We start from the raw sequence: 13,563 nt of genomic DNA, 5'->3' as shown, positions 1-13,563 counted from the left end.
TCGGTTGGTCGACAGGCGCTCTTTTTAATGTGATTACATTATCAGCCATAGTATAGTACTTATTTTTTTCCAAGTATATATCATCTTCATTGATATCTCTCTTTCTTCCCGTTTTTTGTTGTATTTTTTCGGATAGTTTACCGATTTTTTCGTTGAACACCCTCCTCACGTTTGGAACGCCGTTGTCGTTTGATGATCTGTGAACGGTTTTGTTGATTTTTATAAGCGATTGAATCTTGTGTGGGAAATTTAAAGATCTGTTAGCTGATGGCGTATTTCTGTGACGTTGGCTTTGTCTGGTGACGACCTTTGGAACATCGGGAAACGAAGAGCTATAGGTTTCTTTTCTATCTCGGAGTATCGTGTTAGTGTTTCTATATACGTTTTCGTTGATACTATCAGTTGTCGGTTTTCTTGTCTGACTTCCATTCACAATTGACTTATTGAAGTCGGTAAACAAATTGTCCAATGATTGTTTTGTCATTTGTTTCGTCATTGGACTTTTAGTTTCTCTGATCGTTATATCTTCCAGTAGATTAGTTGACGGGACGGTGTATTTTTGATAATTTCTCATTTCTTCGCGTGCGTTTACATTTGACATTAATGAATTGGAAAATCCTGATGATTTTATAACTCTGAAATGTGAATCTACGGATCTTTCGTTAACAAGCTTTTGATATTTCTGATTTTGGCTGTTGAAGTATTTTTTGTGTCCGTTCAGTTTAGTCCTCGTGTACGAGCCGTCGGTCGGTGGGAGAAAACCTCTGATGTTCGCGATATCATCGTACATATAATGCGAGAAGACACGCGAGAAAACATTAATATAAAAAAATACACTAATATATTCAAACGTTATCTTCATCTTGGCTGACGCTGCACTGACAAAAGACGTGTTCTTTATTGGTGTAACAATTTTATTAGAGTCCATTTGTTTGCATTGAAGATATTTGTTGATTCGGCCGAGTGTAAACATGAATACATACATTGTCAGTGACGCCGTTCATTCAGTGAATACTTTACGTTTGTTGATTATGATACCGGAGTATAGTGGTCTGTTTGTAAATATTTTGGATAATATCCTTAATTTTCTTTTTTATGCCGATAGCGAGAAAAGATCAGGGACTTGCCTACGAGTAATTATAAATTATACTAGCTTTATATCAACGCATTTTTATTTAAAAGTAATCGTTGTGAAAGCCTACATTAAGTCTCTTCGGTCGACCTTAACTAGGTCGTTTTGTCTAACTTGTGGGTCTAGTATCTCACTCTGAATGTCTTCAATAAGCTCAAAGTCATTTAACGAACTAAGGTGAGTCCTATACTCGGGATTTCTCTATGAGATCGCCGCCCACAAGGAACACGCTGAACAGCCTTGTAGATACACGTGTCTATACTCCTAAACCTAAAGTCGCCAGCTGCTATCTGTTCTGCACGTTATGTGGCCTATTTACTGCCACTTCCACTAGGCAATTCGCTTAGCCATGGAGCTGCTTTCTCTCAGTCCGTCGTCAACCCACGCAGCGGCAGTGGTCATGCTTTTTTTTTCCTCAAGCTTTGTTGCGGTTTTGGTAACACTATACTATAATAATTCACAAGAAAAAATATAGGTTTATATTTCTTACTTAATAGGCTCTGGTAAATCTACAATTTTAGATTTATATCACTGTGGTATCGTATTCGCCAGAGGTGTCAAACATTTTGATATCGATATGTTCCAATTAATAAGTCACTGTAGATATAGATACAATACTACGATATCATTCTACCGAAAACGTTTTAGGATATTGATCTTCAGGAGGAACATAAATAGATATACTTTAGTAATAAACCTAAGGCTTTAAAGCTCCGGAGCGGAGACTATAGACCAAGAAGTGCAGCGTGGAACGCCTATCCAAAAATATAGATAGAACTTTATCTATGATAGATGCATATAGTCTGTATATCACTACCGACAACCTAAACAAAGCACTAGATGCAGGCCGCTTCCAACGGTTGTATCGGAAATCTTTGGAATAATTCTATGTCCAGCTGTGGGCGTCTCAAGTCTGATGATGAAGATGAATAAAGGAATTATTGATGTGTTACTTCAGAATCTTTTACTATAAATATACGGTCTTCGAGTTTTCTTTTACTGTATTCGTTTGAGGTGTCATTTTGACTGATGAAACTATGCGACACATATATAGGATGATTGGTTCTAGATTTAAAAAGCTGTAACGGAGTTTAAATATAAATATATGCTCATTTGATGTCAATTAATGTATGGTGCACCCTATCTAAAAGTCATCAGTTTTAGAAATAGTAACTGACTCAATGCGTAAAAACAGTTTTCAAAATTCGAATAACTAAATATTAAAATCATTTATTCTTTAGTGTCTGTCCCTTCGGATTGTAGTTACGCAGTTTTTGGTCTGCCAATAGAATATAACTAATTTAATATATATTAGAGTGATCCCTTTATACAGAGTGATTGTTAATAGGTGTAAAGGATTTTTATATTCACTGTAAATTCATCCCTTTAAATTTTTTTCAGATATATCCAATCACCCTGTATTTATAAAACGTATAATGAATTCTTCATACAACTTTGTAACAAGTATGAATCATATAATATTAATGCAATGTATTAAATGTTTTTACACTGACGGTGAAGTAATGTTTTAATAAAAAACATTATATGCATTAGGTCACTGTTGTTTAAAACTATAGACGTTAATAGCAAATAGTCTGTATACAATGCATATGTAACACGAGAAATATGTAAAATATTCTTTGTATTTATGCACAATAGCGCAGTGGAACTCAACCTTTTTTATAGGACCAAAATTACTGTTAGAACACTACGTAGACCAGAGTTCCCCAAACTTTTTTGTGTCGTAGACCCCTTGCCATATTTTTCCGTGTTGAGTAGACCCTATACTTACCTGATATTGATTTCCTTTAAATTTCAAACTGTAGTGAAGTTTAGTGTTAAAAACTTAAAGTAAAAATACATGTTAATTTATACATTTATTAATTGAATTTAAATTAAAACTACTCATAATAGAATTTTGTGTCTGTTATGTAAAATATACGTAATATTTAAAAAAAAATTTATTCGCTGACCTAGACCCCTTGCAGGTTGTCATAAACCCCTAGGGGTCGATAAAGACCACTTTGGGAATCACCGACGTAGACGGTCAGATCCTTTTCTGTCACAAAGAAGGTTTCATTGTACGTATCAATAGCCCATAAAAAATTTACACCTCCCCCTCTGAAATTATCTATGGGGGGATATACCATGCCACGCTTGACATGTGGGATGGCAATCGCAGTGTAGTAGTTATGGTACGCAGAGGATAAAGCTGTTCATCCTCTGGAAACCTATTTGTGAGCAGAGGCCATCCTATATAATTAGTGCACTAGGTGTGACAAATATAAGATTGTATCGAATCTGTTACCTACAATCACAAGTTTCATTTCTCTACCGCTGGACTACAATTGCTCTCCCTATTCAATTAAAATATAATACGATAAACTTAAACGCATAGACCTCTACAGTCACTCCAAAGAGACATTTGTTCTCTTTTACTTATTCCCATCATCGTCATTTGTGCCGTAAGACGTCCACAGTTGGACATAGGCCTCCCCCAGGGTCTTCCAGTATGAAAGTTTGGAAGCGACTACATTAACTCAATTTTACATTTTTTTTTATTCAATATCATCTTGTTAACACAAATAATAACTGGAACTCTTATTTATAATTAAAATTAAAAATTATAATAAATACTTAAGACCAGGAATAATATTTATTCATATCAATTTTAATAATTTCATAATACAATTCACAAAATAGCAATAGAAACCGACCAAGCAACGACACTGCCCTCTCGAGTACATTCGAATCGAAATGTTAAACTCGTTTCAAGTGACAGTACAAGCTAAAGTCTCATTTCGGAAGTCCTGAAAACTATTCACTGAAAGGATATTTAAGGCAACCAATACAACGTTTAGTAGGCCAAATACTCATGATCCTGTGAATGCCTATGATACGGTAAATCTACTCAATTCACATAGGAGCATTGGTACTCCTGAAGATGCCTCGTGGAGGGGTGAAACACGTGTTGAGTGATTTGTCGGTGGCATTTGTGTAATTCGCATTGCTTGCTGCATACGCATTTATCAGCGGGCTGGCGGGCGGTGCACTTTGTTGCACGACTACCACTGCATGTGCGGAAGTGGATAAATATTGGTCTTTTTCTTACTTAGCATTGGTAAAGTTTCTTCCCTCGCTTTTCCCAGCGCTAACGCTATGCTTCGAACTTATAGTAATGTTAGCTAGCATCCAGACATCATCAATCGACTGAGTTGATATTCAGCCCTGTGTTATTTAACGGCCCGTGCCGAGGTTGCTAGGACTGCTTATGTAACTTAGTTTGAAGGCTTTAAGCTAAGTTACATAAGTGAAATTCACTCTACGCGCCTTCCGCGCCGGTTTCTCAAGTCTGCGGAATTTGAATAGTTTAAATCAATACCGAAAATATAAACCAGATTCGCCCTCGAGGACTAACGGCATGTCACTATAAATAGGCCGTATAAGCGATCGATATTGGATGTGATGTAACGCTCCGACCAGAGGTTTCCAAATGATCAAGCCAAGTCATGTAATCCAGGTTTAAACATACCGTCTTCCGTGCTTTGCCTTTCAAAGTTCGTGAATATGCCAACAACTATATATCATAGCTCGTCTGCAAAGATGTTGTCATGCAAAAGCAACCACAAAATTAGGCTTTTTAGGTCAAAAACCTGTAAACTTTCACGGTCTTCGATCCCAGCAGTGTTACTAAAAGTAATATACATTAATAGCCATCATTATGTTGATCGATAGATGTCCAAGGGGACCTCCCTCGAAAATCGCCATGGCCGGTCTTGCACTGCCCACATACAGCGGCTTCCAGCGTCCTTGACTATGTTTCTCATCCTAGTGGTAAGGTAGGCCTCCTACCCATGCTGCCTCTATTTTTTTTTAACCTAAGAGTAAAAAGATGAGGAAAGGAAAGCGATGAAAGTAAAAAGGAATGAAAGAATGAAAATTGCAAGATATTGTGAAGGATACCAGGAAAGAATAAAAGAAATTGAAAATAAAAATAAAAATGTATAAAATAAAATATCTTTATTCGACACTCAGTTTCGTATGAAAGTGAGTGTCGAATAAAGATAAAACTCTGAAAAAATTATGTTTAAATAAAATCCCTGTCCCAAACTAGATAGGGGGTACGAGAGGTACCCAATAGCGGAGGCCATTAAAAAAAAATGCTGCCTCTATTGGTTCGTGTTCGAGAACCTTTCGACCCCAACAGCCTCCGCGTCAATTGCAAGAGCGACGTGCCTCGCTCAATTGCTACACTAAATTAATTTTGCTATAAATAAATATTTTAAATAAAACATAATTGTTCCTAAAAGAAAATGAATCAAATGTTACACATAACCTTTACGTCAAACATAACATACGTCAAATGATATCATTATCTCGTTTTGATCAAATTTCATTTGTTTTCACAAATCGAAATATGTATCCGTAATCAAATGCATTTGTTTTGATAATAAAGTTTTGTTAAAACGTTAATGGCTTGTAACATAGGGACCAATGTACTTTTATAAATATATCGCGGATTCCTTTCCCGACAAAATTTTATTAGCATACACTACAATATATAATAATAAATACACACTATAGAATATAGCAACATTATTACAGCATGCAGGTAATTGGTTGTAGCTAAAAACGCTTTTAAGGGATGGACGTATAGCTCATATGCTAGCAAAAAGCTTATAAGCTTTTTTACTTTTATTCATTTTATTTTCAATCGACGTATGTAAAGTGTGTAGGTACAGTACAAGTGTGCAGGGATAGATAGTAAACAACAATTAATTTTAATTTGAAAAAATCCGAATCTTAAAACCGCTTCTTTTAATATAATATCACTACATTATTTATTTTTTCTGAAACTATTGAATTTTTGGTACAGAGTACCATACATTAACTGACAGCAAATTAACTATACATTCACGTCTATAACCAACCGCAATGTATAGTACATATTAAAACAATTATCGTTTCACCCAACCTAAAGTTGCCACTGAAATAACGTAGCATTTTCTACATGAAAACGTTAAGAATAGCTTTATTTAATAATTAAAATCATATTTTTTTCTCAACATATTTCAACATTACAAAAGTGGTAACATAATACTTAAAAGCTTAGCAAATATATTAAAGGAAAAAGGTATTTAGGTTAGTTTTTATGACGATCGATGCAGTGAAATTTTTGCTAGTTGGTTTTCTCTATTAAAAGGAATATGAAATTTATGTTCGTTTGGAACTGGAGATTTGAAAAACTAATAATATTAAAATTGTATTGAAATTCCTACGGAACCCTAACAGGAGCAATGTATCTCACAATACTGATTCACTTGTGAGTCTGTTATAAAAATATTGTTTATTACTACGTATTTGCACCGAGAGCACATTGTTTCGGCTCGGACAGTTATTAAAAACATTTCTTGTTTATATTATACTTTCAATCAATACGCCCGCTCACGCTAGTCGGTATACAGCAGGAGCCTCTCACGGAACACAGCAATGAAAGATATAATTATTTTTGTGATTTTTCTCACATATATTATGGAAATCAAAGCTCGACTCCTGGTCAGAACGACGGACATTGCAGTTGTTTCGAAGAATGACGACTTCAAAACTGTCTCCATAACCAAACACTGTCTCCACGATCACGAAAAACATGAACGCAAAGGTCGCTCGCACAGTGAAATCAGCCAGGAGAAGAACAACAACTTCAAGCGTTCTGTCGAGAAAGCAAAAGTACCGTTAGTGAAGAAACCGATACCAATGTACGTGGAAATTAATTACGAAGAAGATTACCAAACGAGATTAGTACGTTGGCCGGAAAAGTACAGAGATTCCAGCGAGAACGAAGACGAAGACTTTAATGTGGACGATTACGAATTCGACGTCAATCATGACGAATTCGCCGCACGAGGCAAACCAGTAGAGCCCAGAGTGAAATTAGATAAAAATTATGGTACAATTAAATCTGCTGCTAAATTAGAAACAAAACCAACGACTCCCGGTAAAAAAACAAATACGGAACCAGTTACAACACGTAATAAAAACCCGGTTAAACGCGAAGACATTGAGAAGGCTACAGAGAAAGCAAGGAAGAGCAAACAGGACGATTACTACGATGACATTACTACAAGGATGTCAGAGAAGTTGGTAAAAATTGTTTACTCCCACGAAGATGTTGGTGATGAAGTGGATGAAAGCGGAGAGCGAGATCGTAGGGGTTCTGTTAGAACCATCAGGTCACCTTGGGATATAGGTATTTATATGGATAAGTTAGGAGAAAAGACTTCTTTACTAGTGGACAAAGTCCTGAGCATTCTACCTATGTTCCCGCAAATACCTCCACGGAAAGATAACAATAAGTAAAATTGTTTAGACATCGAATAAGAAGTATTATTCAGCGATTTAGTGTTCATAAAAATAATTACATTCGTCCCATTTGTAGTATAAAGTTTCAGTTTTGTATTTATTATGAACATATGTCTTGGAATATTAACTCTCAAAAAAGTTTTTCCAGAACTAACTATTGTCTTACCCTTGTCGTGTGGTTTATAGTTAATTATGTAGTCACTCTTAGAATCTATTGTTTCGTTTTAAATTTAAATTTTTAAATCGTAAAATCTATTATTTTAATTACTGAAATAAAAATTTAAGTATTCGACTACATTTATTTATTTCAAAAAGCCCTAACAAAATTCGTACTGGCATAAATTATTGATGTCACGTTCCAATTAAAAAAAAAGTTCAAGGTATTTTAGAGTAATGAAAAATTAATAATAACAAAAAATTGTTTTTTATTTCGTACAATGAAAAACTTGTATTTTAATTGTTATTTTTTTTATTTAATATTCTTTATTGTACATGTTAAGATACATTTAATAAGTTTTACTATAATAAATAATACAAAAAGGTATAATGGGCGGTCTTATCACACAAGGCAATCTCTTACAAACAAACTTAGTATGGAAAAGGTAAAAGTACTAATAATGGGTAGTTTACGTGTACAAAAAATACATATTTCCAAAGAAACGAACAAACATACATAATTAAACATACATAAATATGTATATAACATATATACTTATAATAAATAAGGTTTAATACATGTTATAAATATAATAGAATAATAAATAAAAATATCTAACTGACTTCGATCAGTATTGGTTCGATCGCACTTGTCTCAGAAAAAAAAACAGGAGAAGAAAAAGAAATGAATTAACAGATAGATAATTGTAGGTCTAGTAAATGGTTCTTAACCATTTTCTTGAAAATAGGTAGTGAGTTAGCACGTCTTATATTCAGCGGTAAATCATTCCACAATCGAACGGCCTGCGTGGTGAAAGATTTGGCCATAAACGAGGAAGAATGCACCGGTATTTTTAATTCCAGATTATCTGATGATCTCAAAGACCTCTCATGTGTATCCTGAAGAAATTGAAACCTTGATTTGAGATAAGAGGGAGTGAGTGGATTGAAAAGAATATTATAGAACATTACAGTACATAGTTTTTACATACTAACACATTTTTTTGTCTTGCTTTATTTCAAATGTTAGACAGCTAGGCATAGATGTTTTATATTAATATGTGGTTAGTATCCGAAAACTAGTGTTTTTTTTTATTATTATCATGTTAGCTGATAGACATGCTACCTTGTTCTTATCGTTGATCTTCCTAACGGGGAGCCAACCTAAAGCAACAACAACCATTAAAATCCATAGCAATTTTTGAATTTATCTCTTCGAACCAAATCGTGTCATATATGATTTACTTAATCTGCATTACTTCACCTGGAAGTGAGGTGATATACGAAAGGAAAAGTAAGAAAATAAATGAAAGATATTGTAAAGGGAAAAAAGGGAAATTAATGGGAGATGGAAGGATGTAGGAGGATTATTAATTGTACAGATAATTCCTGCTTTACCATGGTAAGATTATATGTGAGAACCAGAGATCCCCAAAACGGGGACCAAAAAAAACATTACTATTACATTTAATTATTACCAAGGTACGAGGAGGAATATTCTAAATCTTCAAAATGTTGGGAGGAAAGGCTTATGTGGAATTCCTATCCACTAAGACTACTCGGCGGTCGCCCTCAGTGAAGCAATACGATAATTCCATTAAGACATTAGTATTCCTACCACAATCTCACACTCTGTGCTATTCTAGATAGCCCTAGAGATAGATCCTAGATACCCTTGAAACTATCGTGATGCTATTACAATGTTCGAAATGATGTTGATCAAATTCCTATTTTAGAGTCGCTGAAGCTAGTAGAGTTTAAAGCACCCCTCTTCAACATCATCAACTCTGAAGACCCCGTTTCTAGTAAGGGGATACCATTCTTCAGTGGGCCTTAACGAGGCATGCATATGCGAAAACAACCTAACATACCTAACCCCAATAAAAATTTCTATAAAAGGTATATTTGATTTGTTGTCTATCGCCAAAATGACACATCGTTGATGAGTCCGTCTGCTATGTGCCTGTGATTCAAAAGTGCATGTAAATGTCTACTTAAATAAAATTATTTTAGATCTAATCTGGATATCTATCTAATAGGATAATTAAGTTATATCAATGTAACAACTAGTATTTTAACTTGATTTAGCAATAGCCTTAACCTCAGGAAATAACGGGATCGAATGATAATGTTTTTTACGTTCATAAAGTTATGTTAAAATAAAATAATGGTTTAAGTTACCCAAAACTAATGTGCTAAGTTTTGGATTTAAACACAATTTAAACACTTGAATCATTCATTTCAAACTCTATTAATACAAGTTTTCACATAATGATACTTTGGGACACAGTTGTTAAATCTACAGGCAATAAAAACACAGTTTTAAGATTTGAAAATTATTTGTTTATTTGCGATATATATATTCGAGTGTGTCTATATAATCCGCATTATTAACCAGAGCTGCATTTTTGGCGACATATCGGAATCTACTCAGATTGCTTGTGGCATCTCTGTTGAAGTCGTCGAGTTCCTTGATCGTGGATTGTGTTTCGTGTGCGTTCAAGAACTGTTCAAAGTCACTTATTGTCGACATGAAACTTTCTGTACCTTCTACTCTTTTATCACTGTTATAATTAGAAACTAATTCATCCAATAAATCGCTGGCTTCGATTGATTCGTCATTGTTATCAGATACAGTGTGATTTGTGATGTGATTTTCTCTTTTGTTCTTGTAAGATTTTCCTTTGTTAACATTTTCTGAACCGAATTTCAAAGCGAATGTCTCGACAAAATCTTTAAATTCCTTATAATTTTCTGAAAGGTTGATATTTGACTTAACTTTTAAAGGTATTAAGTTGATTTGCTCTTTATCTTTAACTACTTTATCATTATCAAGTTTGGGTAATTCAACTGTGTGGTCAAAGAAATCATTCTCTAAGCGTCTTATGCGTTTTGTATCTCTTTTTGTTGTCCCTTCACCGTCGAATTCTGTGCCCCAACGGACGTCTTCTAATAATTTCGGATCTTCATCAACATTCCTGTCAAAATAATCATTAAGTATAAAGGATATGAAGGCTTGATCACCAAATATAGGATTATCTACATTCGTTTTATATCTGGAAGATAAATAGGTAAATTGATTGCTGCCAAGTGAATCGCTGCTAAAGCGTACAGGGATAATATCTTCGTTGTAAAGATGATCTTTCTCTGTATCTGGTTCAGAGGTATCGTGGATAGGTTCATATATTTGTGGAAAGTTTTGGTGTCTGTGAGTTGGACGCATTGAAGTAAACTTTGATTTAGTTCTTTTAGGATGTACAACTTTGGAATGTCTATCACTTGTTTTTTTAGTTATCTTATATTGTTTCGATATCGTGTTCGTTTTTACACTTTTTTCACTTTTATCATCAACGAATTGTAACGATGAAGGAGCTTCTGTGAAAGGAATAATCGAATGAATAACATTATTTTTCTTGACCGACACCCTATTTTGATTATCTTTCCCGTTTCCTCTAGTTTGTCTGATCTTCTGGTTACTGTGCTTTTCCGTAGTTCTGTTTGCACTATGTCTCCTCGCACTGTTGACGTATTTCACGAATATAGTCGAATTAATTATAGCTTTCTCTAATTCATAATTGCCTTTGTCTTGCGTAACATTCGGTAATGTTCTCGTCGATGTTAAAAGGATACGTTTTATCTTGAATGCTAAATGTCCTTGCGTTATTAGGAACAGTAGTAAAAAAACACGTATCATAGTTGGCTACATGAGGCCGGCTTGCTTCGCCGGTGAGAACTGAGTTTAATCAACGATGTGTTTGTTATTTGTTTATATTATAATTATTTGTATTGTATACATTTGAATTTACTAACATTCATTGATTGTTTTAGTAACAACAGATTTTAATCTTGAAAGCATTGCAGCTGGGCTTGTCTTCAAGGACTTTAATGCGAATTTAACCGTTTGTCTGTTACGCGGCGCAAATGGTGCGTTCTTTTGTCTTGAAATCCATCTCGTCTCATTGACCTAGATGTATTGGGAAGCCTCATGTTTTTATTGGTTTTTTACTCATAACGGAAAATCGTATGAAAAGATTCCTTTAAATTTGTTAATATTTGTCTAAATGTGTATTTTATTTGACAACGTCCAGTCGCACAATTTTCGTGCATTCTTGCAAGAATTGCTAAGAAACCAAACGGTTAAGTAAATAAAAATATTTTGTATACATTTATATCATCCGTAAGAGGTCCACTGTTTGACATAGACCCCCCCCTTAGATAAACTTTAGCGACATCGCCTACATTTGCCGGTCCTTAGTCTCTGTTCCAGAACACCAAGGTCTTAGTGGTCATCTGTACTACGCATTGTGACCCATACATGACTACTTGAGGTGACATATTGAAATGGCCGTAGCCTAGAGCTACTCTCTGCCACGTTTACTGCGTAGCTTTAATTTCCCCTACGTGCTATGTGGCTTGCCATTATATTCAATGATTATCATTGTAGCTAAAGAATCACAGTTGTCAAAATGCTTTCGCTTATCTGTCTATCCATCGGTCTACGCATGCGCAAAAACTAAGGACGCGCGGCGTATGATTTTTAGGCGGTTGTCAAAAACGCGCCTTACGTCACAAAATACTATGAAAAATAATAATGGCGAACGGCGTCAAGTGATATGTGTTGTTGTTTGTGAATTTGTATTAAATATTTAGTGCTTGATGGAGTATGGAGTTAATGACTTATATTAATTTTGAATCAATGTTAAATATGTACATATCAGAAGTTTTGTGTAAAAATTATTTCATTCGCATGACAAATAATATATTACGGCGTCGGTGTATCTGTGTTGTAGACGGATGACTTTAAAAAAAAACTGTTAATATTTCATCCAAGCGTTTTAATTTTTGTGCTCTAGTTCGTTAGGTGTTGTCTCTAATATTCCCTACCGAACCTGTTAAACTTCACCACATCATCAATTCAGCTGTAAGATGTTCACTGTTGGACATATATATAGATTTGAATAATAATACTCTAGTGTTGTTGAAATATTTTTGTATTATTTGTCATATATAGAATGTATGTTAATGTTTGTGCACGGCATTACTAAAAAAAAACGTCAGTCGTGTTTATTTTTGGCGGGAATATGGACGTTTGAGGTTTTATTTTTTTTTAATTTTGATGGAAAGTGTGGTAAGCAATAAAACAACAGGAACAGTCGGACAATTTATTTTTATTCCAAATAGAATCTTCAAGATGTTACAAAAATAATATTCTCTTACATATCTTTGTACAGACCGAGCCTCGATGAACCGTTCAATTTTAAATTTCAAATAGCCGAGAAATGATTTCCGCTCAACTCAACATTGGAGTCATAAATTTGTTACAACCATTTCTCTAAAATTATCTCTCTTACTGGACGTAACAAATTTATACCCTACACCACCATATATCTATGACGTCATAACATGTTAATCCCTTGCACGCAATTATATCACTTATAGCATAGTGTTTAAGTGATATAAGAGCGCGAACTAGTTCATGGTCCGCTGTATCAACACTTATGAATCTAGAGAACCTTAATGAACTAAATATTTGAACTGGCGGTGTATTGGACAAGTTCTCCGCTAACAGTTAACGCTGGGAAGACATTGACAATTTTTGATTCGATTTTTTTTTTATTCGATTCGTTTTACATCACTTGAGTCACTACCGTAAATGTATATTATTTATCTGTTTTCCATTGGGTTTATTCGAAATGCGTAGTAAATGTTTAATTTTCTTGACATTTATGATAATGGCGGTAGAGCGTTGCTGAATATAAGCCTCATTAAAAGGTTTCCAATAACACAGGTTGGAAGCGGCCTGCATTCAGAGATATCAGACGTTTTACGCTGCACTTGCGAGTCCGTGGTCACTACTTCAGAACCTCAAGGACACAGCGTCCATAAGTTTTACGCTATGTGTACATATTGCCACT

The 13,563-nt window shown here is 34.6% G+C and overlaps 1 protein-coding gene across 1 annotated transcript; it reads left to right on the top strand.

The window, feature by feature from the left end:
• Nucleotides 1-6,564: 6,564 nt before the first annotated feature.
• On the top strand, nucleotides 6,565-7,575 carry LOC137920336 (uncharacterized). The gene has a single exon (XM_068763635.1). The coding sequence runs from the start codon at nucleotides 6,623-6,625 to the stop codon at nucleotides 7,487-7,489; it is 867 nt and encodes a 288-aa protein (XP_068619736.1). The 5' UTR covers nucleotides 6,565-6,622; the 3' UTR covers nucleotides 7,490-7,575.
• Nucleotides 7,576-13,563: the final 5,988 nt, after the last annotated feature.

The sequence above is a fragment of the Battus philenor genome, unplaced genomic scaffold (assembly GCF_028537555.1).
Source record: "Battus philenor isolate CCGP_79_NKW_IND1 unplaced genomic scaffold, ilBatPhil1.0.hap1 SCAF_18, whole genome shotgun sequence".
Taxonomy (NCBI): Eukaryota; Metazoa; Arthropoda; class Insecta; order Lepidoptera; family Papilionidae; genus Battus; species Battus philenor.
The sequence above is the reverse complement of the archived record's forward strand: the minus strand, read 5'-3'. Positions and strand labels throughout refer to the sequence as shown.

Coding starts and splice junctions, on each gene's coding strand:
- LOC137920336 (XM_068763635.1), top strand. CDS start 6,623: ATGAAAGATATAATTATTTTTGTGATTTTTCTCACATATATTATGGAA.